We start from the raw sequence: 27,473 nt of genomic DNA on the forward strand, positions 1-27,473 counted from the left end.
TATTTACTGGTTAAATATTTTTACGATTAAAATTAGAATCCAAAGAATTTAAAAATCTAAATTTGCTTGTTGTTGTTCTTCCAGGGCCCTGTCCCAAAAAGCAAGTTTATGTTTTCCTTATCTGGCTTTACTTAAGCCAACAGCACCTATAAGGCTAAGTTGTAACATGAAGGTGGTTATCAACCCCGCAATTCACCCATATCAATCCAGGTGTTCACCTGGGGGGGGGAGCAGTGTCAGCAGCATGTGACCAAACAGACACAGGTACTGGTTTACTGGCAGCAGAGCAGCAGACTGAAAGCAAAACACCTGCAGCAGCAGTATCGCATTAACAAGTGTGTAAGGATGGACTATAATTAAAGCTGTGTGTTCTGTTAAACTAACTGAGTGTTATTTTGTGTGTGTAATAGTTTTCCTGTATATCAGTGGTGCTCAATGGTTTAAGAACAAGTAAAGAATAAATATTTGTTATGGTTCTAGTGTAAAATAATCTTAAAGTAATCAAGTACACAGCTTGGGTGTATGAAGGTTAACAGGTTCTCTATTTTAGATACTAAAGTTTACATTTTTTGTACAGTGATCCATTTACAGAGGCTCAAAAGTAATGGGACAGTTGAATGTTGCGCAGTTTCATGACCAGGTGTGGGCTGTTCCTTCATTATTCCATTCCCGACCATGACCCATTTACACAGACAGACAGTGTGAAAAATGAAACTTTTTGCTTCCTTTTTTTGCTTCATTTGCTGTACAGCAAATAGTTACACATGTCATAAATGCTTTTATATATTTATGCATTTCCATATATGGACTATTTTTTGTATAAACTTTAATTTAATTGATTATACTGTATTTTTTCAGTACTACAAAAGGCTTTGCCTAGGAAGCTTGCTTGATCTCATTAAACCCTGTACATAACTGTCTTCACTAATCAATGCAGTTATTGCAACAGAATAATGCAACAATATTCAACATAATTGATGACATTGTACGCACTGTTTTTATATAATAAATGCACTATATTTGCTTAAAAATGCTAATAATACTAAAGATTCATGAATGACTAACACGTAGACAGTTCCATTTTAAAACATGTTTATTGGTCATATACAAAATAAAGTAAGCTGTTTATCAACAAACGTACACTATATACATCAATAAATTAAACAATGCATCGGACCGATGATGAAACAGTTAATTTCGTGATTACCCATACCTTGTCATCGTCACTATCTACAAATTGCCAAAAAAAAAAAAAAAAAAGGAGCGAGAGAGAAAAAAAAGACAATAATTTAAATTGGAAGATAAATACTAACAAAGACTGTCACATTTTAAGTAGTTTCCCATAGAAAGTACTGCCATCGAATAATTTATTACATCCCTTACAGAAATATTACAAAACACAGAATTTCCTATTACAAGGGCTTTTCTGATTAGGTTACACCATATTCACACAAACTCACTACTTTTCAAAGGCTTTAAACGGACCATTATTTATACTGCGTTTCCATGTGTAAGATTTAGAAACACACACAAAAAAAAAAAAAAAAAATCCCATGGTGAACCTGGCTGAATGCTCGCATCAAGAGTCAAATTTGACGGGGACACTGCTACAATAAAAAATAAATAAATACTAATTTAAATGTGCTGATACCTGAACTCTGTACGATTTTTTTTTTATTTGTACATTTGATGCAGGCTGGGTATGAACCTGGGATGCAAAAAACAAACATCACTATTGATGCAAACACCAAACAAAATGATCAAAGGAATCCTTGGTTCATTTACTCCTATCGATCAGGATCAGCGGTGGGTGAAAGGGCTTTTAGAGTCCAGTGGCGTGACTCACTACACAGGAAAATCACTGGATGCCTGCATACCGATTGGCCAAGCAGCAAGATAAGGAGTTAATGATTTGCATCTTCTGGAAGAAGTGTGGGTTTTGAAGAAGGGCTTGGTAGGCTGCTGAGTTAACTAAAGCAGGAGAGAATAAGTAGAGTGGTAAATGGTTAAGAGCTTTATCAGATGCATCTCCACCACTCCTTTTCTGTCTCTGTAAAATATTTATAGATGTAGTCTGAGTGGTTGTTTTAGGGTTTGTGATGAAAAGCTTCATTATGACGAGGGTTCGACCCCTGCAGGGGTGGCAGAAAATAAGGTCAGCATGTCTTGACAATCACAGGAGGTCTGAGGTGTCAGCTGACCGTGTCTGCAGAGTGATAGTCTGGATTAAACTTGTGTAATGTTTAACCTTTTGTTTGTTTAGAGATGTGGCACATGGTTTCTCACTGGAAATGCCACAAGAAGTTTAAATGTGGAAGACAAAAATAAGAACTCTACAGGTCAGCAGGAGGCCTTGCATGACGGCTGCATCATTCTCGGTTAGAAACGGATTAAAAAAATTAAATAAATAAAAACACAAGAATGCACCAATTGTGAAATTTTAAGCAGATAACAATGTTTAACCTCACTGGTGACTCAGCTAGGGTTAAGATTAGGTTTCTGAAACAATTTTGCTTCTGAAATAATTGCACAGTCAAATGAAATCATTTTAACAAACTCGAAACAACAACCTGTTGCGGTAAGGTGAAGCGGTTTGAGGACTTTATGGACTTATCAAAGGAACAAGTCGCTGCAGTTCTACAAGCCTGAGAGGAGTTGGATGTTCTTTGTGGAATTTAATTAAATCTTGCTTTGTTTTTTTTGTAGTGACTGTATTACTGCATCGCTACTACACTCTGTAGTCCTCTCACTCTCTTTTTTGTTTGTCTCTCATTGTAGTTACTGTCCTTTATATTTTTATTAACAACACAAAATTTAAAACAAATGTTGACGTGGATTCTCTACAAATACAAATATCTGAATATCAGATGTAAAAGACTTCAACCTTTTTCATATGACATAAGAGATAAACTGCTTACAAGTCCGTTACTCATCTAAAGTGGGGGTTTGAGTTACTAAAACACACAGTATACTTTTGTTTATCAAATGGCCAAAAATAACAGGCCAATACTGTTATCGACCGAGGAACAGTTTTATGGCCAGGTGAGGCCAGTTCTTTCGTAATGAAGCCTCATTGAGGTCTGAAGTGGTTTTGTTGCATTTGCATTTGGTTGCTGTTCTCTTGAAATCTAAATATGAGGGTCAACAGACGTGTCAATCTAAGCGAAGGAAGCCATCATTAGTTTCAGAAAACAAAATATTGTATTCTAAGTGTCGTCCAGACACATGCACCTGACTGGATGTGAGAGACCCATTCTGAGCTAGAAATGGACACCAAACTGATGGAGCACAACAAACAAACATCAGTTGCTGCAGTTTTTGAATGCCGTCTTATTTGCTGAATAAACTGATGGGAGTTGAAGCCAATATCTGCCAATAAAAATGGTGCATCCCTGTAAAAAAAAAAAAAAAAAAAAAAAAAAAAAAAAATCCTAAATAAATAAATTTGAAGACTTTGTGTTTTCACAGTTAACTGCTAAGTGAAAGTGGGTAAGCCACACCACATATGCCAGATTTAAACAGAGGCAAGCTGACATTTTACTTTATCAGGTATATTTAAAAAAAAGAAGAAGAAGAAGAAGAAGAAGCTAAACACCGCACATTAGCTCTTTAACCTCGTCACATCACACTGTACAGTCAGGAAAACAGACAACTTGACAAACGACTACGATAGCGTCAGTGCTCCTGTGAGGCAGGAGTTTGGATTTTGCCAGTTTGCATAATTAGATGTGTCTATTTAACAGCAGCCACATGTTGACACATTAATGTTTACACAGAATGCTTCTCTCTTTTTTTCGTTTTTCTTTTTAGAAACCAGAGGAGCATAAAAACACAGAGAAGCAGCACACGTAATTGTACAATTTGACATAACTTACAGTCTCAACACAAGTTGAGTTTCCTCTTGTTTTATATGATGTCTCACACAAACACACACAAGCCCATTCAGCTATCTTAGTGAGGACCTTCATTGACATAATGGTCTCCTTAGCCCCTTACCCTAACCATTAAAAATAAATGCCTAACCCTAAAAAAACCAAACAAAAAAACCAAACAAAAAAAAAACAACAAGGTTCTATTAGTGTAAGAAATAAGGTTTATAATTATTTTTTTAGTCAAAATATTAAAATAATTATATAAAAAAATATTATATTGATATCGGATAGTTTAGACAGGTTCCCCTTCCACTGAGACTGCATGTATATTATAGAGTGTGTAAATAAAGTGTTACTTATAAAACTAACAGAAAATTGTGTGGATATTGATAAATACTAAAAAGTGAATGACCTCACAATTGATTTAACAGCACAAAATAAAGCACAAAAACTAAAAGACTCAGTGTTCTGTGGAGGCTAAATCCACTCCAAATCAAATCAAATCACTTTTTATTGTCACATCACATGTGCAGGCACACTGGCACAGCACATGCGAGTGAAATTCTTGTGTGCGAGCCCCACAAGCAACAGAGATGTGCAAACACAACAACACAAACGAGCAAAATACAAGAATGGCCAACCTGAAACTAATAAATATATGTACAATATATAATAGTGTATGCATTTCTGGATGTGTATACTAAATATTTTCCTACGTGTGTGTGTGTGTGTGTGTGTGTGTGTGTGTGTGTGTGTGTGTGTGTGTGTGTGTACACATTTTTACAAATTAAATAGTAAAAAAATAAAATAAAATAATAATAATAATAATAATAATAATAAAATATATAAAATATACAGAGTTGAATATGTGCAAAACAAGTGGCATTTATATACAGTGTGGAGTGCATAATGTTGAAGGGTTAGTGGGACCTGTCTACCTTTTTGATTTTAATATCATGTTTTTAGCTGATATTTTAATAGATACCACTCTTTCTGTTAGCTCAAAAGCTGAATATCTCCACAATAGCTTAATACATGGATCAATTAGTCAGAAGGGCTCGACTACAGTACAACGCCAAAGATGACCGTCGGAGGAAGGAGAAGAGGAGCAGAAAAGCTTAACAGGAACTTTAAAGGAGAGTCTGGATGATCCAGCAGCCCCAAACTTTCTCTACACCTAACCATAACCTAGTTGTAACCCTGACACTAAAACCACATTTTGAGCCTCAAAAAGGCCTTCAAATTTGGTGTGTGTCCTCACAAGTGACTGTTGGTTCTCACAAGTATAGTAGAATGCAGATTTCGGTCCTCACAAAGATAGCTAGACAGAAACACACACACGCATGCACGCACAGCTGGCCAGTGAAAAACATCAGTGAGACAGGCAGGAAGCAGCAGACTGATGGAGAGGGACAGAATACATTTTTAAAACTCAGATAACGGCATTCAGGACGTACAAAACAGGGCGTTTTCTTTAATATGGAGAAAACACGTTAATACACTGTATGAGATACTGAAATTTGCTTGTTGCTCAATACCATTAGGTGTGATAAGTGATTTTCATTTGACATCTGAAGCTCTCTGGTTTCACGCCTGACTGAACGTGTGAACGTTTATCCGTTCAAAGACTACGGAGAAAAAATATTTTCAATCACAAACCCATTTATCCTCCTGCGCCTTTTTCACTGTTCACCAGTTTGACTTCTATTTCTGTACAGATGAAGACACTCCTTACTTATCATAGTAACTGCACAGCAGTAGGCGAGCTAACCCATTTTTCTTCACAGTGGAGAAGTAGCGGTTCAGGTAAAAGGCTGCATGTATGTTTTCATCTGTGTAAATTGCTTCTCTTTCAGCTTTAAAATCAGGTTAAAAAATATTTGAGGCAATTGTACTCAAAGGTAAACCTCACTCTTTGACAGACAAACCATTAAATAGCAGAATAGTTTTTTTTTCACTTCATAAAACACCATATAACAATTGTTATTTCACTTCCCTGACACTTCAAGAACAGTTAAAAAAACAAACAAAAAACAAATACAACTGGAACGATGTTAAATACACATAACCGTGTAAAATACAGAAGCAAAAAAAACAAAAACAACATTTTTTTTAAATCACACACTATAAAAATAAGTTATTGAAGGAGTGGGTGTGATGTAGCCACAAAGGCCTTCAGCAGAGTTTCACATATTTGCTACTTTGCCTGATGACCTGAATACACAACACAACGCAGTGTGTGAGGTTAACCATAAAACTTCCTCATCTCGTTGGTCACTTTATCTGCAACAGGCTGCACAGACCAAAAATAAAGACATGGAGGCCTGCTCAGAAATACGTCACAAACGTGAACTCTGCCAAAGTGCAGTTTAGCAAATGATCTAACACGTCTGCAGGGCTGGAGCTGAACGATGAGGGCCGGGGAGGACAAAGACTTTACGATTTGAGAAAGAGTGCAGTTACTCACTGTGTCATCACCCGCTTCAGCCTGAAATCAAACACGTATCAAAGTCATATCCATGAAATAGGGAACGTTATATTACCTCGTCACATACCTACACAGCACACCACACACTAGTTCACGGCTACACACACGTGCCTAGTAGCTAGAGAAAAAACAAAGCTATTCAGTAGTTAAGCCACTTTTGGTACAATTGCAAAATAGAGAGATACTGTATATCAAACAGATTTTGTTATACCTTTTTTTTGTTTTGTTTTTTTATACATGTCATTACAAACGATGCAAAGATAATTGTCTTTATAAAAATCCAGACTCCACCATACATAGACAAAGATTCTTTAAGTATAGAACACCACGTAAGACTACTTTTTATGGTAAAGCCCGCGTGAAATATGTGAAATTCAGAGAAATGTTTGTCACCCATGCCCGCTGACTGCACTGTCAGAAATCACAGTTGCAGTTTGCAGTTGTAAGTTTTGCGGGTAAAAACAAGAAAAGAAAAGTGCAACCCAAATTGCTCTGATATGAGGCAAAGGTTTTCCTGCAGGTGTTGTAACCTACAGCAGACTTTGTTTATAACAGACAAATGTATTTTATGCAAAAAAAAACCCAAAACAAGACCAAAAAAAAAAAAAAAAAAAAAAAAAAAAAAGCAAGAATAAAATTCAGGCTCTTTTTTTTTTTGTTGCTAATCTCCCTTTTTCTTTTCACTTAAAGAGGACCTATTGTGCTTTTCCTTTCTTTCTACATATGTATACATTATCATGGACAAATAACAAATAGAAAAAAAAAAAAACCTGTGAGTGAAACGCACAGACGAGAAGGCTCAGCTTTAGACTGTTTTTCTACTTCTGGCCCAGTATGATGTCAGTGAGAGCAGATTCCCCTGGTAATTTCAGGGACATAGTTTGGACTGTGAGTACAGACAAAGATCTTCTATTTAGGATTAGCAGCCAATCAGAATACAGCCTAAATGAAAAGGGAATGGAGCTATAACTGAACTGAAGGGCTGCATAAAGGACCAGTATCAGATAAACAAGCATCATTTCAACTCTGAATCATGCAAAGCCACTCTATGAAACCATGTTTTGAATGTTCTCAACTCATTGTCAATCCTTCTGCTTACCAGAAGGTTGCCTTAAAAGGGTGAAGAGCTAAAGCAGCTCATGTCAGACACAGAAATGACCTGAAGGGCTGCATCAAAGACTAGTGTTGAATAAATAGGGATCATTTTGCACTGAGACTTATGCAAAGCTTCTCTAGAGTCCAAGAATAAAAATATAGAGATGCAAACGAGCAGAATAGGTCCACTTTAAACAAATGACTTGCCAAGGTACATAACTGTTAATAATCATCATCGTCCTTACGTGCTATTACACAGCTTAAATAACAGTGTACGGGAAGAGTTCAATGCTGTCACTAGCTGACTCCTGATTGGTCAGTTTATGCTATAAAGCACAAGCATACGCAACACATCTACACTGAATCTCCACCATCCTTCCACAAGTTATCATATTATTTGTTCATCAGTTATCCTTTTGACTTCTTCTCTATGCATATCACTAGGAGGAAAAGGCACTTGCCCTTCCAAATGTCTTGAATAATCAACTTTGAAGCAAAACTCAAAGAGGCTTTTATCTTCATATGACCATTTCCCTGAAAATTCCCACACTAAAATAAGGTCAGCGAATTAAATAACGTCATCTCCTTTTCCTATAATATGTTTTGGTAAATATTAATTGCCTCCTTTTCCCCTCCTCCTTTCATAAAATTCAGGAAGTACTGCATGTAATAATGGAAGCCAGTTGGAGTTGAAAAATCGAAGGACAGAGAAAAGAGTAGGTAAGAGAACGCGAGAGTGTGACTTGAAAGTAAAAAGACCATAAGAAAAACAAAGTAAAAATACAGCTACCCAAATATAGCAATACCAAAACGAACACGCGCCACAGAATTTCACAGAATTCCTGATATATAACAATTCACACACAGAGAATACACCTTGGACCTCATGTGAATGACAACACAGTACAAAACAGTAGAAATACAGTTACCACCATTGTATAATATATATATCTTCTATAGTACTTTTCTGAAAAAAGTTCTTGGCTAGGTGGAACAAGATGGGGCCTCTCTGCAGCCACTCAAATCAGCAGGTCACATTAAATTCAATGATTTCCATAGAACTAATCAAGAATAAATGCTCTGATTCTCATGTGTGTTTAGGATTGTTTGATGATGTACCAAATTTCAATTTTATACATTTTATTTCGATCAGGCACCTCTTCAAATCTGTGTGCAAATTCGTGACATGGTTATTATGTACTTAAAAAGAGATTCACCAGCACTGAGCACCGAAAACCAAATAAAAACTGTTGGAATTTTCTCATTGTGAGTATTTACAAATGTCAGATTATTTTCTTGATCAGGAATAAGACAGTTTTCATATTATTTGGGATTTCCGGGTCTTCAGTGCCCATAGGAACCCTGTGTATTTGTCCTGCATTGGTACAAGAGTTCTCCTCCGCTTCCATCCTTTCCTTCATCTGCACTGATCAGAAGTGATAACGTGACAGGAGCGTGCCGTGACGATGCAAGCGAGGCCGCCCGGCTGTTTGTCTGTCAGTGCAGATGGAGGAGGAGTCCGGCAGAGGGGAAGATTGACTCAGATGCAGCTAAGCTCCATCCTGATGCACCTTCATCTCCCTTCCCTTCCCTCAAGACCGTGCGTCTGTTTTTGACTTCACTATTGTAATCACGCTCGTCGCCGTCGCCACCTTCCCTGGGATGAGCGGACCGATGACCGATGACGCCACCCCTCCCCCTCCCCCTCCAGCCCTGACCCCGACCCCGACAGTGGGGCTTCGTGCCACAGTCCTGGCGAAGGTCTGTAACGCCTCGTACTTAGACCTCAGAGCGTCCAGCTCAACGCGCATCGAAGCATTCTCATTGGCCAGTTTGTCCACCTCCTGCTGCAGCTGAGCCTTCTGCTTCTCCAACTCCTCCTTCTGGGTGACACGCTTCACCCGGCAGCTGGCGGCGTAGCCACGATTCTTCAGGGTGCGCCGCCGCTGTTTCAGTTGCAGGATCTCTTCTTTGGTGAGCCCTCGGAGGTGCTGGTTCAGCTCCCGCACCGACATGGTCACCAGCTCCTCGTCTGTGAGGCTGGTGCCATTCTCGCCCGGCTCACGCTTCACCTGCAGGACACAGGAAAAAGAGAGAAGTGAGAGAGAGAAAGCAGCAATGAGTTGACTGTAAAAAGCCCCGCCTGACACCTTTAAGACCTCATATTATCTGTTACTGCCAGGAAATGTTTATGTGGCCTGAACATTCAGACCTGTATCAGACTCTCCAGTGGCCACGTGTCACCCTGCCAACCCAGAAAACCGAGATTTAGAAGAAGTGGCAGCTGTTGTGCTTTAAGCCAAACCATGACCTTTCTCTAAACTTAATTACCATTAAAGGTGGCTTGGTTAACAACATATTGAAAATAATTCACGTGTTAAATCTGTGACATGATTTAACCATCCACATTTCAAACAGTGGTTTGTGGTTTACCGATTTCTAAATCCTGAAGAACCCAAGCTTAACCCCAACAAACTCTGGCCCTTGGAGTTTTTTATTAAATTGTTATCCTAAGTGTTGACAATCAGGGAACAAAGAAAATAATCATCCTACCATGCACTGTTTTGCTTTCTCCAAACTACTGGGTTAGGGTTACCACATATGATGACTCAGGCCTCAGTTAAGAGGCGAAGTCATTCCCTCCACCACCAAACCCTCAAGCCTGCAAATGTAGACTTTGTCATGCTTTAAAACGGGAAAATATTTCTAGTACAAAAACACAAATGAGTACATGTAGCACTGGAAAGATTTAATAAACAAAAAAACAAAAACCCCTTCATTACTGCAAGAATTCAGAGTTAAACTTTGATTTAATCATCACAGTTTGGATTCCTCCATCAGCTGATGCAAAGGTCAGCAGATGACTGTGGTGAATGGCAACAGACATAAATGGACCCAGATCACCCTCTGCACCACGTCCTGGACAAGCAGCAGAGAACTTCGTGTGTGTGTGAGAGAGACTATGTATTCCTATCTTTGTGGGGACCAAAAATGAGAAGTTCACTATACCAGCAGCCCTTATGGGGACCAGAATCCTGGTCCCCATAAGTTTGAAGGCATTTTTGAGACTCAAAATGTTTTTTAGTGAGAGCTAGTAAGGATTAGTAAGGGTTAGGGACTCATTTTTGATGGTTAGGGTTAGGGTGAGAGGCTAGGGAAAGCATTATGTCAATTCGATGTCCCCACCAGATATGAATACCACACGTGTGTGTTTCTTTTCAAGCTCCTTATTCAATTACATTTAGATGTTTAATTATTTTGTCACAGGTTGTGTTTAATGGTTTTAGTCATTTTATTTTGGATAAATTCAAAGAAGAGTTTTTAGAAGTAGTATAGGAGGTCCCTCTCCCATGTAACCAGCTCCCAGATCCCAGGACTGGATCAGGTGATCCTGAACCATCCCTTAGTTATGCCGTGAGAGTCAGGCTGCTGGGGGGACTTCCCAGCATTGAGCATGTTTTTCATGCCTCGTGTGTTTATCCCGCTACAACATGTGAATGATGTTTTTCTTCTCTACTCTGTAGTTTGTGTTTTGTTCTCCTTGTCTGTGATATCTCTGCGCTCTCTTTTTGTCTCTTCTTTTCCCTCCTCACCTTCCCATCTGCTTATTTAAATTCAAGTTCATTTACATAATCCTTTAAAATGACTGCCCAGAGGCATTTCAAAAAGCCCAGAGGTGTGCCTTCCTTCTAGCATCATTTTGGCTTCAGATGGGCATTTTTTAAATTCTGCGGTCCTCTGAGAAAGTTTTCTTTTCTCATTTGATCTTTGACCTCAAACTGTACTGAGTTTGGGGTAGGTAATCACTAAAGGAGAAGCATAAGAAGACAAAATTGTCCATTAGGCATAGGGGTATTGATTTTGATGCTTTCCTTTTTTCTCTGCTTCCCCTCACCCAATCTCAGCAGATAACGGCCCCTCCTTGAGCTTTGTTCTGCCACAGTCAACTTCCTGTTAAAAGTCGTTCTTCCTCTCTGCCATCACCACCTCATATGGGATTGTCTCTCTAATATCTTGGGGTTTTTCCCTTACAATATAAATGGCATTGTGAATAAATATGAAATGAGTATTTACTGGTGTATCAGCATCCCTTAGTTATGCCGTCATAGGTTCAGGCTGCTGGGGACTTCCCGTGACCTGAGCACTTCTTCCCACTGCCATGCATTTATATGCCACTGCTGCATATCATTATCTTTAATCTACTACTTTGTGTTTTTCCCGTATGTTGTTATGGGCTCTGTGTCCTTTTCTTTTTTCTCTTCTCTTTCCGCTCATTCTCCGACCTTTAAGGGCAGATGTCTACTCCTTTCTGGGCCTGGTTCTGCTAGAGGTCTCCCGTTAAAAGTTTTCTCTTCCCAAAGTTCCTGCTGTTAGTGGACCATCTGATTGTTTCATTTCTCTAGAATATTGTAGGGTTTTTAACTTACCCAACAGCTTACCCTGTATAACTAAAATAAAATTGAAACATGCACCTGCTTACCTTCAAGGCTTTATTTCCTTTGTTAGTCGTCGTCATGCCACAAGAGCCTTGCTCTTCTGAATGAACCTGTGGAGATGCAGGAGAGCACAAAACATAAGCAGAGAAACATCACAGAAAAAAAACATTAAAATAAACTGTGTTTAAGGACACCCTCTCTTCTAACAGTCAATTAAAAAAAAATTGCAAACCAATACCTACCAAGAGGAGTGGAGACATGGTAAATCTATATCTACTATGTTGTGGGAGCATGTTCCACTGTTGTATCGGGGTGAGATTGTATGAGTGAAAGTGACAGAAACTTTTCTTAGAATTTTCCTGACTTCCTGTTTCCTTGTGGTTACACTGACATTGCCCACTACCTTTGTGTTGTTGCGCTCTTATTGGCTGGCTTTCTGCCAATAGGAATGAAATGAGTGTGAGTGAAGAGGAAGTGGTAAAAACTGTGGGAAGGACTCCAGGGGAAAACCAACTGTTAGAACGTCCACACAAACACACACGCACACACACACACACACGCACGCACACACACATTCTCCGTACCAAAGATGAGCAGAAAACAGATATAGACCTACACCTACTGGGGATAAAAATGAAATCATTGATGCCTTTGCACCAAAGTGGAAACGAGACAAAAAAGAATGGAGATACAAATGTGTGAATCAGAAGTCAACAAAGACCGAGCGTGGAAACGCAAAGGATGAGATCAGCCCTTAGAGCGCACGGCTCCATGATGAGCATCTCCGCAAGCTCTCAATGAGAATCTTTGTTTGGTGACCTGTGTGTTTGTGTGTGTTCATAAAGGGCGGCTATTGTAGCTGGTGCTGAGCGATCATCATGAGACCAGTCATGACGACGCAGCAGATTCCGGATCTCACTCCCTCCCTTCTCTCCTGCAACACAAATTTCTGCTCTCCTCTCTTGACTTTTTGTTCTTCCCTTCTTCCCTTTAAGGGGAGGACAATACAAGATATGGTTGTCAATCACGAGTCATTAGCCAATGAGCATGCAGCATCCCTCAGATTCAGAGTCAAATCAAGCCCGAAGTCATCATATCCATTTTAAAAACAGAGACAGCAATGGCAATAATTCTCAGATTAAAGCCTCACAAGGGGACCTTACAAAGCAATGGACGATGTAAAAATTTACATCAGTCTTAAAGCCCCCAAATCACACACACGCACACACACACACACACACACACACACACACACACAAAAAAAAAAAATCTAACAAACCTCAAAGTGTCACAATCCAGAAAGGTTTCTTTATTAACGTTGAGCATTATTGTCACGGGATATATCACAGATGAATGCTGCCTTTCATTTACCTCAGAAGTCGTTGTTGTAGAAGTTGGAATTTTAGGTCTATGATGTAGGAGAGCAGCCGAAAGAAGAAGACAACGTAGAATAACAGAAACAAGAACTGGTACCCTGGATGACTCAGAAAGAATCCAAGATAAAAGATTAGCCTTGTAACAAAGGAGACCTTTCATATTTTGACCAGCCACCTATCCCATCATATGGTGTTATAAGTTGAAAGTTTACCCTAAGATGTACTTTTTGAAGAGGTTTTCTCCAGTGAATTATCAGAAAACAGATCAAAGATCCAGGGTCTATGATATATCCCCTGCTATTGATGCTTAAAGTTATAGAAAAAAATGTTTTCATTTAGACTAGAATCATTTGGAGTGGTTATAAAATGGATTTGGTTGCAGTTTTCAACAACGCTTAAATGTGTTTTTCAGTCCTGTCTTATGTGGTTATTTCATGTACTCTTAGTTATGAGGGCTCAAATATGCTGGAAAACAAAACAGCTTTAGATCCACCCCTATGCACTCTGAGGGCCTGTAACTCAAACGTAACAGTTTCACAGTATGGTGGTTTGCATCATTTCATTATAATAAAGCTATTCTGAGGGGGTCAGGTGGAAACTTTTCTCACTGGACTAATTTCTACGAAGGCGTTATCACACCTTTCTTAGGTGTGATGACATTTAAATGATACCGGGCAACACGACTCTTTCCATTTTTTCTATCAAAAGACACCAAATGTGTTAGTGAGCCTCCCTCACAACGCATCACTGCCTGCCTGTCTGTTTGTGAGGGGGCTTCAGTGTTTGTGCATGCACTGCCACAAATCCTACAGATATAAATAGCTGCAGATCAAAGAAAAACATACAAATAATTATGCATGCACACACACACAAAAAAACATGTCAAATGCACAGCAAGTTAAAAAAAAACAAAAAAACAGTTTAAAACTCAAGGAAGTGGTGAAGAGTGAAAAACAACAACAACAAAAAACGCGCAATAACATGCGAGGCTTAATCCGATGGAGAAATGGCACAGCTTCATTTAAAGCATTTGACTTCAGCACTTAAGGTTCTTCTTAATGAGTTACGATCAGTCAGTTAAACACAATCTTTTATTAAAGAGCTTCTTCTTGAGAGCTGAATGTGCCGCTGCACTCTTCTGTTTTTTTAGGATGCAGCCTCCCACAGCTGAGCTGCACGCTCGCACAAAAGATGAATCAAAGACATGAAGACTGAGGTTAGCTGCTGGGGGTTGGGTTGATGCAAACAGAGGGGGCATAAAGGGGGCTGTTTCCCTGACAGGCACTGGTTTATTTCCCTTGTGCCCAAACCCCCCCATCCTCCATCTACATAGAAACAAAAAGCATGCTGCCAAACACACACACACACACACACACACACACACACACACACACACACACACACACACACACACACACACACACTACCCTGCTGCTATGCCAGCGGGGCACAATAAAACACACATGCAAAATGGTTGACTGCGAGTACACAAGTGTTTTAAACAATGTCGTACTCGCATACTGCAGAGGTTTGATACCACATTTAACGTCGTAATTAAAAGCACTTTAAAAGGCACTTTAGATGTTTATATACGCAACATAAAAGGTTGGCATGGTGGTGCAGTGGTTAGCACCATCAAGTCACAGTAAGAAGGTTCCTTGTTTGAATCTTTAGGGCAGCTGGAGTGTTTCTGTGTGGAGTGTACTGGCATCCTCCCACAATTCAAAGCAGTTAGGTTAACTGGTGATCCTGTGTTGGCTATAAATTTGTGGCTCATAGACATTTATAAATCAGTTTTCCACTTTATAAATGCCAATTAATTTCCAAAAAGGTGCCAGGTCTATTCTTGAATCATTCTGCTCTATCACAACACCACCGAATGTAATCAGATTTATAAACCGTAACCAAACACTGAGGAATTACAAGCAGTGTCAAAAGACACAGTATAAACCCCCAGAACTTCATCACTTTACTTTTTTTAATGTTTTTTTTGTTTGTTTGTTTGTTTGTTTGTTTTAACATTCTGTTTACACCTGGAAAAAAAAGTGTGTAAAACTGCAAAACCACTAGAAAAAAACAGTGATAAAAATTTTGGGTGCAGCGCTCAGCATTAATTAATTGGCTCTTTGAGGGTAACTGCATACATAAGCATAATTTATCTGCAAACAGGTAAATCAGAGTCTGCGTTACCTTGTGTCACCTTTACAGAAGCAACACAAAACAAAAACCTGTATGTCCTAATCCATCATGGTTAGACAACAACAACAAATTTCAAAAAACTGACTAAGACCAGAGGATAAAACTGCAACAAACTGTGTCTTTTTGGGGCATCTGTAAGTCACCCAGGTTGAGGATCATCTGCTGAGCAAAGGCATCGCCATTCATCTTGGGTGGACACACAAACACAAAGGGCCAGAGGTGTCCTTCCCATCATGCTTGTTAGGTGATCGCTGCGGTGTGGTCAATGCCACAGCCACTGTTGCTACAACAGAGCTTTTTTTTTTTTTTTTTTTGCTGTGGCAGGCTGTATTTTTATGGAGCAACTGAAAGAACGCTGACGACTCAAGAGCAGAGCTGCTTACGGTTACAGCAGAGAGACAACACACACAAACACGGAGGATGGGATGTGAGGACAGGGATGGCAGAAGAGCTGAGAAGTGGTGAAGATGAGTAGAATATGGTTGGAAGGCAAAAAAAAAAAAAGATGAGAAAGTCAGGAGGGAGAAAAAAGATAGCAAGGTGAAGACAGAAAAGAAGAGGAGGAGGAAGAGGAGAGGGGCGCTGGTGGTGAAGGAGGACTGAAAGAATGCTGACGTCTCCAGAGCTGATTAGCGTTACACAGAGACATCACACCCACAGCCGAGAAAAATGCTGAGTATGGAGAGAGGACAGGGTGTGAGGAGACGAGGGGGGGGGGGGGGGGGGTGCAAATGACAAGGGAGAAAGAAGAGAAGAAAAAGAGAAGCAAGCGAATAGGGAGGAGCAGGAGGAGGAGAAGGACAGAGGAGGAAGGGGGGGTGGGAAAGCATTTCGGTGAAAATGCATCCTCAACACATTTGTAAGAGCTTAGCTGTGGAGTACAGAGAGTGGGGGAGAGAGAGGAGGAGGACGAGTAGGGGGATAAAGCCCCCCCAAAAACCCTGAACTCAGCAACGACCACAACTAAAACCTCCAATTAGAAAAGTTCTGAAGCTGATCCAATGCAATGAAACCACTGCTGACCACCTCCCTCTCCCCTCAACCTTCTTTAACACACAAAATAAAGAAAAGACTTCACATCTCTTCCTGTTGACAAATCAAATCCCACAGAAGGGACAGGGGGATAGTCTTGCAAATAAGAGCTATTAATAATAAAACCAATACATCCACACTCAGACTTGGGGAAAAAAAAAAAAAAAAATTCAAGCATTTATTTTCCCCAAGGCTCATATTGCAACTCCCCAGGCAAACATTTCAGCGACAACTATCTGTCGGCTGACCGTCTTTCTCAACAAAAAAATTTCCACAACAAAAGTGGCGATGATAGAAGTTAACCGCCCTCTGGATGTCCTTGTGGGTTCAAGAATAATTTTATACTACCCTTTTTATTGATTACAGCAAAATGAAATTAAACATTCTTGATTGGGAGAAAAGTAACCTGACATATCCTCCTTCATTCAGGCCTTTTTCTTTTGTTCCCCAATCTGCATAAGAGACACGTTGATCCCTGTATGAGCCTTGATTCCTCCTTATCCGGTTGCCTGCTAGAGGCAAATATTTATCATTTTTCCAGTTGACTGTATTCATAACACTGTGTTTCCATTGGCTATGCATAGTGAAGTATTATAAGCATGCAAGCAACCTACGTATTCAACAGCACATCTGACGGCAATGATGCTATGCAAAGGTAGACTGTGGACTGGTTGAAAAGTTTACTTGAACAGAAAAGGAAGTGGCAGCAGAGTTCAAAACAAAGATAGAAGCATAGAAAATACTGTTGTTTTTAACACTCAGTTTCACTTCACTACAGAGAAGTTCTTTGTTTCTTTTAACTTCTCTCTGTTAAATAGAAGGAGCTAAGCTGAATAACCAACAACATCACAATAAAGAACGAGAATAACTTACAGGCAGGTCGTTTTTGACAGCGCCCCCTGGTGACAGCGCACAGTTATAACATTTAGAGAACGATCCGCGTATGACCAAAGCTCAACCAGGTTGCTGCCGTGATGCTAGGCAAAACTTCACTTCACATTCGATGTGAACTATTAGATTACTGGGTCCAACTTTCCTGGCTTTACTCATGACTGCATGATCTACTGGGAAGAGGCACGTTTTTGCTCTCCTTCGACACACATTTCCGACATCAGTCTTGCAGAGCTTCATAATTTTTTAATAATTTTATGCATTTTGTGGATTCATTGCGGAAACAGTTTCATAGTGTCAAAGTATTTGTTAGTAAGTTAAAGAGATTTTTATTGAGATAGTCATGCGCTGTCTCAGGCCTACCTTTTCAAGGGGGCTAGGGTCGCTTAACCACATGAACAGGCGTTTTACAATTTTCACATTCATTAGGCTATTAGGGTCCAGGCGATGTGTATTTTGTCAGGATAAGGTTTTTAGTGTACTTCCACATGTCTGTCCGATTTGCATGACTATGCAGACTCGTCTGCAGAGATTTGACTTGACATTGCACCAACTATGCATGTGTAGTTGGCTTCAAAGAACTATGAAATGAGTTACAAGTCAACCGTAGTGTCTCCAGCTGCCCACGCTGCAGCAGAATATAATCACTGCTTAAAGGTGACTGTGCTTTTGGCATCAGGACCCCTCTGCACTGGAACAACCTGCCTGAGGAGGTCAGCCTCCCAGTAGTCACCTTTAAATCACCTCAATGCATTTGCAATGATTTTCTTTTATGCCATGACATTACACGTAAGATCTTCTTACTTGCTGGTAATCAAGCTTCCTAATTTTAGTTTTGCCATTGACTTTTATTTTTTATCATTCTGTCTTGCACCCAGGATGAAAACCAGGGTAATAGTGCAGCAGGATGTGATCATGGGGCTAATAAAGATAGATTAAAAAGAACAAAGGACACAGCATGATGAGACATAGACTGCTTTCTCTCGCAGACAAACAGGATGATGAACTCTCTTTGTGCGGCTGGCTTCAGACAGAGCTCTAATTAATCTTGTTTGCGAGAACCTTTTGCCCCGGCCTCTACTGCCACACAGAGAGGAATTTCTTAGAAAGAGACTTGCTATTTAAGAGCCGGTGGCCTGCTGCAGACACACACAGTGGAAAATAAATGGCCAGATTAGGCGCTCCAAAAATGACCCGGGGGCTGCGACAAGTGGGTGTTTGCGCACATAAACAAGTGAGCATATATAGCCAATGATCAAGAATAGATTGTAAGAGTCACAAGTCATTTGTGATGCAGTGGCATTGCTGCGTTTATTGAATAATCCGACAATAACAACTGCTTTAACTGCGTCTTCTCCTTCAGGCATTTCTCTAAGCAATAGCGGGGGGGAAACACAAAGGATGGCAGCTGAGTGAAGCAGTAGACGCGCACAGTAGGTCGTAGAGAGGACATGACAGAAAGACATAAAGGAAGCAAAACGTAGGGAGAGTGAATTGAAACCTCAGACAGCTACAAAACTCAGCTCCTGGCAGCAGTCCACCTTGGGTTTGTTAAAAAACAGAGCGAGTAGCTCTCATTGATCCCGTGTGGGCCGAAGATGGTGAGGGAGTCGGTAAATAATTAACGATGAGCTCTGTGTGGAGTCTGATTGAGAATTAGGAATCAGATCAGAGATAATGGCAACCTGTGTGTAGAGAAAAGGGAGGAGCAGCGATACAGGACCTTGGGTCTGAGGAGCTGAGGAGTGACAAGGAGAGAAGTCACTAGTATGGGCTATGTGTGTTTGAGAGTGTGTGTGCGCGTGTGTGTTTTAGGAAAGGAAGCTATTAACTGGAGGTTATGCAGAGCGTGAAATAAGCATGATAACACAGACAGAATGAGGAGATGGAGAAAACACAGGAAAAGTCATGGAGAAGAGGAGTCTAGACCAAGGGTGTCAAACATGTGGCCTGGGGGCCATAACCGGTCTGCAAAATGGTTCAACTCAGCCCACCAGAGTCAGAAAAAAATTGTAGTTACTCCAACTTTTGAAAAAAAAAAAAAAAAAAGAAGCATTGTGACATGAGCGTATGACACCGTACATCGAAAGTAACGTCACAACTGCTGGCGTTCAAAAAAAAAATGTACGTTTCCTTCAGCTCTCTGGTTTTTTTAAGCTGGTGCTGGAGGCAGAGTTGTTAACACAACTAATTTCCATAGGTTAGTTTAAATTTTGCCCTTACTTTTCTGCTGTGGTTCACACCATTGCCTGTATGTAACCATTCTTGAATTCAAGATCATTTTCTGAATGCCAGGAGTAGTTCGTGCCCCACCCTCATCCACTTTCTCATCTCACATACCCCTCCTTAGCACACGTGGATCTGCCTCACCTGGGAGCTTGAGTTTCCACTGAGGTCCTCTTCAAAACACAGCCTAAACAACTATTCTTATTGAACCTGCAATTCTCTTACAAAACATGTTTTCAAATCTAATTGAGGATGTGGACCCTGCCAGTGAATGTGTGTTTGTATGTACTGTTTGTTGGCATATGCACACTTTTTACGCATTTCTCTTTTTAAAGCACTGTGTGTATTAAAAAGTGTTATACAAATTAAGTCATTATTAGTAATTAAAATCACTTTGACATTGATGTTCTAGCCCCTCATAAACATATATGGAATCACTTTCACAGTTTACTGAGAGTTAAAAAGGGGCAGCGTGCGTGTGCGTGTGTGTCTGTGTTTGTGAGACAAGTGTGTTATTAAAGGCGAGAAAAAGTCCTGGCGTCGACACGTTTTTCCCATTCCAGGTAGTAAGTCGGAGTGTGATGACAAATTTCCCAACACAAGCAAAAAAAAACCTGCACTGTCAGGCAATTGAGCTCTGGCGCCTTTTTTTCATAAGTGCTTTTTTTTTTTGAAGAGAGAAAGCATGTAGCGCAGGTTAAGTCATTTCTGTGTGTGTGTGTGTGTGTGTGTGTGTGTGTGTGTGTGTGTGTGTGTGTGTGTGTGTGTGTGTGTGTGTGTGTGTGCATACAAACAGAGCTGCGAGGGAGACAGGGATAAGTTAAACGACACTATAAGTTTATTTCACCCAGACGCCGTGCATCCCAGGTCAGCAATACAAACTCGAGACAAAGAGAAAGTTCGAGTCCAAGAGCAAAGTAAGCACGGCGCGACTCTGTGGGGAGGCATTCATCATTATCAGTCACATTAATGGGAAAGTATCATCAGAAAACCTTTACCACAGGGAGGAGGAGACATGTTTGTGGTTTACAGAGGTGCACTCGGGGGCAGTGGTCTCTTTTGCACTGCGACATTCTCCGTGACTATTTTAAGGTTTTCCTTTAAGATGGTATGATGGGTATTACGATATATTTAAATGCGCACAGAGGGGCAGAGTATGTGGACATTTTACCGAAGCAGTGCTGCCTGCTTCCCTTCAATCGGATATTTATCCTCCTGCTAAACGCAGCAGTTTAAAACAACACATGACTAACAAAACTTCACTTGTAAAAACCATAAACAATTCTACTACTTTAAAGAAACACGATTAAATGCCAAGAATTGTGAAGTGAATAGTGCTGAAACAACTTCCTGATTTAAAAAGCCTGATCTTCCAGCTTTTCCCAGGCTAAAACTGGACCCATTATACTTTTTCTTTGTGTATATATGACATTATAAATACAAAATATTTGTACAGGCACTGAGTAACAGCCTCTTTGAGCCTGTGAGCCAAAAGCTCAGACTTCAGATTACTCTAAACAGTGAGTTTTAAGTAGATTTTTCTACTCTTTTATTTTGTATTTATCTGACAGTCACAGACAAAAAGCCCATTTCCAAAAGGGCAATTAGTGGAACTAACTTTAATATCTGTTATGGACTGTCTAACAAACAAAGCATTTGAAGATGTCACCTTGGACTGTGGAAAAATCATTACCACAGCTCAGACAAGAAATTACAGATTACTGCAGTAACATTACTTGGTGGTGAAAATAATCATTAGGTGCAGTCAGCTGCTTCTACAAAAAGGTCAAACAGATTGAGAAGGAATTAATAACAAAATATATATATATATATATATATATATATATATATATATATATATATATATATATATATATATATATATATATATATATATATATATATAATATTTTTTTTCTTTTTTTCATGACTATAAGACGAAAAAAAGATGCAGAAAATACAATGAAACAAAGGTTCCATAGCTTCAGCAGGCCCTAAACGCTAATTCCTCATCAGCTACATTTGCTCACTCTGAAGGTGATTAGATCTAAAACATGCACTTGTTTTGTTTGAGAATAGGTCTGATGTTTACTTTGCAAGCCAGCCTTCAATATGAGGAGGGGAAATGAAAACTCAGTCGAGACACCGGAGGACCATTGTTGCTTGGAAATAATTTAATGCCACAGGTGATAGCAAAGCCGGTGCCACATTCAACGCACACGTATCTCTGTTCCCTCTCTTTGCTCCTTGGCATTGATCCACTCTGTTTGTGTGTGTTTTAAAGCTTCAGAAATTCATACCACAATCCTGGGATCGTCACACTGCAGTTAAAAAATGCGGCAAGTTGGCATAGAGATGATGCAACTGGTAGACAACCGCTGGTGCGGATACTTCTGTTACCAGGGCCTTGCATCTTCGCCGCTACAAGCCAATCACAATATCTCATGGCTGCATCACTGGTGAGGTATGGAATGAATGTGTGAGTGTTATTTTTTTTAACTGGCGGCATCTCTAAAAGCTCCAAAATAAGCCCAAAGGCCCACAAAGGAAAAACTTGATAACTTTACTCAAAGACTACAATATCACTTCACCGATCACTGAAATGCACGACACAATCGATTCAGGACCGAAATCTAGATCAACAACTTAAACTGAACTTCAACTTTTTTCCATTAAAAAAAATAAAATAAAAAAATCCCTTTGACATGCTGAAATGAGATTTGTCTCATTTTCATACACTTTCTGGTTCTCAGGGAGGTTATGAAATAAGCAGTCGAAGCACTTGTGGAGGGCGGGTACATTAAACGCACACACACAGACTCGGAGACAGAATAACACAAGGACAAGCTGCGCACTCACATCGAAGCAAAAAAGAAAACTGAAGAAAAAAAAAAAAACAGTGGAGCACAGCAATGATTATGCACCAGATCTGCTTACACCATATTTCATCATTACTGTGGAGAAAAAACACTCAACTATTGATCTGCCCCACTGCTTCCTTTTCTCTCTTCCTCTCTCTCACTGCAATTCAATCTTTTATTCCCGTGTTTACTTATCGCATTTTACTTCCCTCTCACTCTTTTAGAAATCTGCAAGCAAAACAAGACTTCTGAAATGGTTCCCAGTAGTAAACAAGACCATAAACATGCAAACACTACTTAGAAATTATGTTCACAAACACCGCGTTCTTCCTCGCAGACACACATACAGAGGAGGTGGACACAATATCAGAAACACCTGTGCAATCTAATGCAATCCAGAGCTGTAGCCCTGCAATAAACGCTGCCTTTGTGCAGTCTCTTTTTTCAATGCAATCTCAGAGCAAGAATGGATACAAAAATCATGAAAAAAAACCTTAAGATAAAATTCTTTACTTTAGAACAAAAACATCATTAAACATCATGTCCTCAGACTTTGTTCACAGTTACTGGGTATGGATCTAAAATAACCTTTTGGTACTGACATCAATGTGTCCACATTCAGTTTAAGACCAAATTAATAGGTGCTGATGTATTTTAGAGGGAAAAACTAGATTTACAGTTCTAAGCCAATAAATAAAATATGTGTTCTAAGCATTAGTAACAAAACCGAGGCATGCTGTTGGCAACAGCCTCAGAACATTTGATCAGTTAGGAAAAAATATCAGTTCCACAAAAGTTTGATAACATCACTCTCACAGATGGAAAAAAAAAAAAAAAAAAAAAAAGGACAGGCAGTGAAGATGAGGGATTATTTTTCGAAGCTAAGAAATGCTCAGAAAGGAAATTTAAAGGACATATATAAATATATATATGAAAATACACAGAGTCTCTCTAGAATTTTTTTCACTGGATCCACATACGATGTGTTGCTGATAGTGCTGGGCAATTCAAGCAGTCTTTTTCATCTGCCAAATTCCACTTTAACCTCTGTCTATAGATTGTGCTGACCATCTTGAATATACCCAACTCCTGTTGTAGCTCAGTAAATCATCCTTCCTTATAAACACAGCCAAAGGAGGCTCTACATCACACATGAGCAGAGCCTAACGGCCACCTCAATTCGATTCCCTACAACCTTAAAAGAAAACTAAACAACCACCCAAAAATCAATAAACACTGCGTGAAAGGAGGCACACGGGAACCCTGACTTCAACTGCTGCTGGTGCTCCTCGTTCTGCTCTGCAGCCTCTGTGAGTTAGAGCACAGCAGCACCCGTTCTCCACCTGCTGCAGGTTCAGTATGAGTGACCCTCAAGCTAACAGCGGATCTCCAGAGTAGAACAAGAGCTACTGTCCCCAGCTGCATTAGATCTTGTTCTGAACTGGACTGCAGAATGACCTTAGTAGTGACTGGGCTTTCAAAATAAAAGCATGGGGGTTGTGAACTAGTTGTCTCAGGCTTGTTTTGGGATTATTTAAAACATTCAGGCAATCTGTTATATCTACCCAAATTAATGGATTTTAACATTCATCAGCAATATGTGTGCGTGATATTTTCATTCAGATGTTCCATGTGAGGCCCTTTGTTTACTATGACTATCACTGCTCTGCATGATGCTTCAACACCTTGACCACCATACACGTAGGGCATCAAACAGTGTATATGAACACACATATACTTCCTTCCTCGTCGAGGCTTCAAGACAGACAAGAAGAGATAGAACGCAATCAACCACCATGCACCAAATGTTGTAATGGCCAACTGATAGTAAAATCACTTCCCTTTGTTACATCTCCTTTCTACGCCTCAACAGTGCAGGCAGGAACTCACACACAGCTTTTAACCTTGGTGCTTGGCATACGCACAGACACACACACAGCCCTACAGCAGGAAGATCTTAGCTTCTTGTAGGTGTTTTATATCTCCTGCTTTCTTTGCAACCTCTCACATGTATATACACACACTCACACACACGCACGACAAGGCAAAGAAACTAGCTGTGGTAAGTAACAAGTGAAAACGCCATCTGTCAAGCGAGAGCGCATTTGCTTCGCCTCAGCATTTTCAGGGGAATGCCTTGAAGACAAAAAGGTCCTTGTTCTCAATCTCTCCACAAATCCCATCTCTCATTCTTCCTCCCTCTTCCTTCATCCCCCCCTTTTGCTCTGCGCGCCTCGCCGCTCTGCCACCATCAGCAAAGTTGCACACATAAGCATTGGTCAGCGTTCAATTACCGCGAACACCAGGGAAGGATGGGAAAGTACTTGACAGAGAAATGCACTTCAAGCACTGATTAAATACTGATACCAAGTATAAAAAGCTTAGCCCCTAGGTTGTGTGTGTGCGTGCGTACATGCAATGAGAAAAGGAAATGGGAAAAATCTGTGTGTGTGTGTGTGTGTGTGTGTGTGTGTGTGTGTGTGTGTGTGTGTGTGTGTGTGTGTGTGAGAGAAAGAAAGACAGTGAAGAGGGAGGGTTGGTGGTGGTGCTCTTCTCTCCAATACTGATACAACTGTTTCATCATTATGACCCTCTATTACAGTACTTGCCAACTTGCTTACTACATACTTTTGATACACTCTGCAGAGTGCTGACTCCAACTAAAGCTGCTGATATGGAGTCATTAGGGGGGTGAAGTTTCTGTTTTTCTTGTGCCCACAGAGCTTCCCTATTACTCTTCAGTGTTTAAGAGTTGCAGCACTCATAGGCAGAAGATAATGGCCCATCCGCAAGAGATCAATCAGAGGAAATTCTGTTGCACAGCATTATAGCTTCCTTTTTTAGCACACGTCTCAGTGTGGGTTCATTAACCGCCATGGGAATCAGTCCTTCCCCTCAGCCTTCATTTGTGTCTGTATTTTTAATGATATTTACACAGGAGGTTCTTGTTTTTAATCTGGCAAAATCAGACTGTATTTATTTATTTTATTAAAAAGTGAACTAAAGGTTGAGGGGTTAACTCTATAAGGTCTGAAGCCGCCTCCATTCGCTCGTTTTGTATCTGACCCTGGTATGCAGTGGACCCAAGCTCCGGTTACCTAGGTAACTCTCTAATGTCAATCAGCCGCATGTTCCGCTCTCATTGGTGGCTTCTTCGTTAAATACCGTTGAAGTTGAGAAAAGTTCGACGGTAGACCCGCCCATTTCACGTCGCTAACCGTTATTTCGCCCCTCTTCGCTCGTAAACGGTGAATGTCACTGACTTCACATGGCTTCTGGCCGTCAGTATCGTGGCCTAATTTATCAGAATGTGATTTTAATTAAAATTACTTTGGCTTTAAAACATCCGAAGTCTAGGCAATCAGAAAAAAACCCTAAACAAAGGCTTGGGGGATTCAAACATCATGGGGTTAAGCCACTAGATAACAAACATCGTGCTCCAGTGCACATAAATTAACTAGTGTTTGCTGAATACTACAAAAATGTACACATTTAGGACCATTTTAAAAACACCTATCCTTGACCCCGACTCCGTGACCAGGTCTAATTTCACCGCCGTGAACAGACCTCCTTCCTTCCCTCTACGCCAGACCTTTGTCCGCCCGCCCGCCTGCCGCCGGTGCCATGTTGCCATGGCTCCCTCGTGCCTCCGCTCTGCTCGCGCAAACGTTGAGAAATACGAACGTTGTGATGAATCAGCATCTCTGCCGCGAGCTCAAGCCGGTGAACCAGCAGCAGCAGCACCGCGGCCGGAAAACCGAGTAGACTCTATGAGAGTAAACCCGGTAGTACAAGTCCTTAAAACGCCAAAAAATACTCACTGTTGCTGAGTGATACGCGAAGCGAGCGGCTGTCTGTGTGAAGCGGCTGACACAAAGCAAATGTCAAAACAGTCACTCGGGCAGTTCGGCCACAATACTCTCTCTCTCTCTGTAGCTAGCCGCTGGGCGTCTGACAGCTATCGACGCTCCAGCATGACAGCCAGCCGTGTTTTGCCTTGTTTAAAAAAAAAAAAAAACAGAAAGAATTTTTTTTTACATATTTTTATATTTCCACCTACAGCTAAACAACCAGAGAGCAAACGAGACGCTCATATATGAGAGCCCTAAATCCCAACATAGCTAACAAACAGCTGACTAACGGTCATATCACATCTGAACCAGCAGCTGGATATGTCCGGTCTGTGTGAGCGCCGCTGCCGCCGCTCCAAATGCGAGGCACAGCCAGAGAAAAAGCTGAGGTTATGTGCCGTTACCGAGGGGGGTTTCGGTGCTTTAAGTAAACACTATACATTTAGAAATTTAACAGGCACAAAACAAGGGAATCCCCGGGCACCGCCGCGTCTCCGCGCGGTCATCTAATTCCGACACTTCTTTTTCAGCCTGACAGCCACACTCATCCTGCCCCCTTTGTCTGTCTTATTATGAAATCACCGGTTGGTCGGTAGTGCGTGGCAGCTAGAGCGACCGACCGCGTTTCAGTAGCGCATGTACCAAAGACCTCGATGATGATGATGATGATGATGATGATTCAGCACTGCCAGACTAATGCCCTTTAAACAACAGCAGCAGCGGCGGCGACGGCGGCGGCAGCGCACACCGGGACAGGCGGCAGTGCGCCCGCACTGAGCGGCAGCGACGGCGGCCGTGCACACTCAGCAAAACACCTCTACATTCAGCACTTTCTGAAGACATTTCAGTTTTGATTTCGACAAAGCTGACTCACCAGAAGTCAAACCGGCGCCTTTCGCCCACCCGCAGCTTCGAAAGGTTGACGTCCGCCGACGGTTCGTCGACCCGGTGTGGAGAAGACAGACAGTTGGAGAAATGTTTTTCCGCTCACGCCTTCTCTCGCAGGTCTCCAGATATATCCACTCCTTCCCCGCTTGTTTTAGTCTATGGTCGGAGGCGCCAGACGTCAAATGATGTTTGGATCACGTGGCTTCATTCATGAAGGATCTACGCAACCCGCTTTTAAAGAGACACGAGACACTACTA

General features: G+C 40.7%; 1 protein-coding gene across 2 annotated transcripts; it reads right to left on the minus strand.

Annotated features, from left to right (window-relative positions):
• Window positions 1-1,075: 1,075 nt before the first annotated feature.
• On the minus strand, window positions 1,076-27,473 carry mafgb (MAF bZIP transcription factor Gb). 2 transcript variants are annotated; one of them, XM_085277657.1, is made up of 3 exons: window positions 27,202-27,473; window positions 11,936-12,001; window positions 1,076-9,527 (listed from the first exon to the last, which is right to left on the minus strand). In XM_085277657.1, exons 2-3 carry the CDS (start codon window positions 11,969-11,971, stop codon window positions 9,048-9,050), a joined length of 516 nt encoding a protein of 171 aa, XP_085133783.1. In that variant the 5' UTR covers window positions 11,972-12,001; window positions 27,202-27,473; the 3' UTR covers window positions 1,076-9,047. The 2 variants fall into 2 exon arrangements, with proteins under 2 accessions (XP_085133783.1, XP_085133782.1); XM_085277656.1 differs by lacking the exon at window positions 27,202-27,473 and adding an exon at window positions 12,134-14,479.

This window comes from Mchenga conophoros, linkage group LG6, assembly GCF_057382185.1.
Source record: "Mchenga conophoros isolate Kocher_MC1m ecotype Shallow Benthic linkage group LG6, M_conophoros_male_GT1.1, whole genome shotgun sequence".
Lineage (NCBI taxonomy): Eukaryota > Metazoa > Chordata > Actinopteri > Cichliformes > Cichlidae > Mchenga > Mchenga conophoros.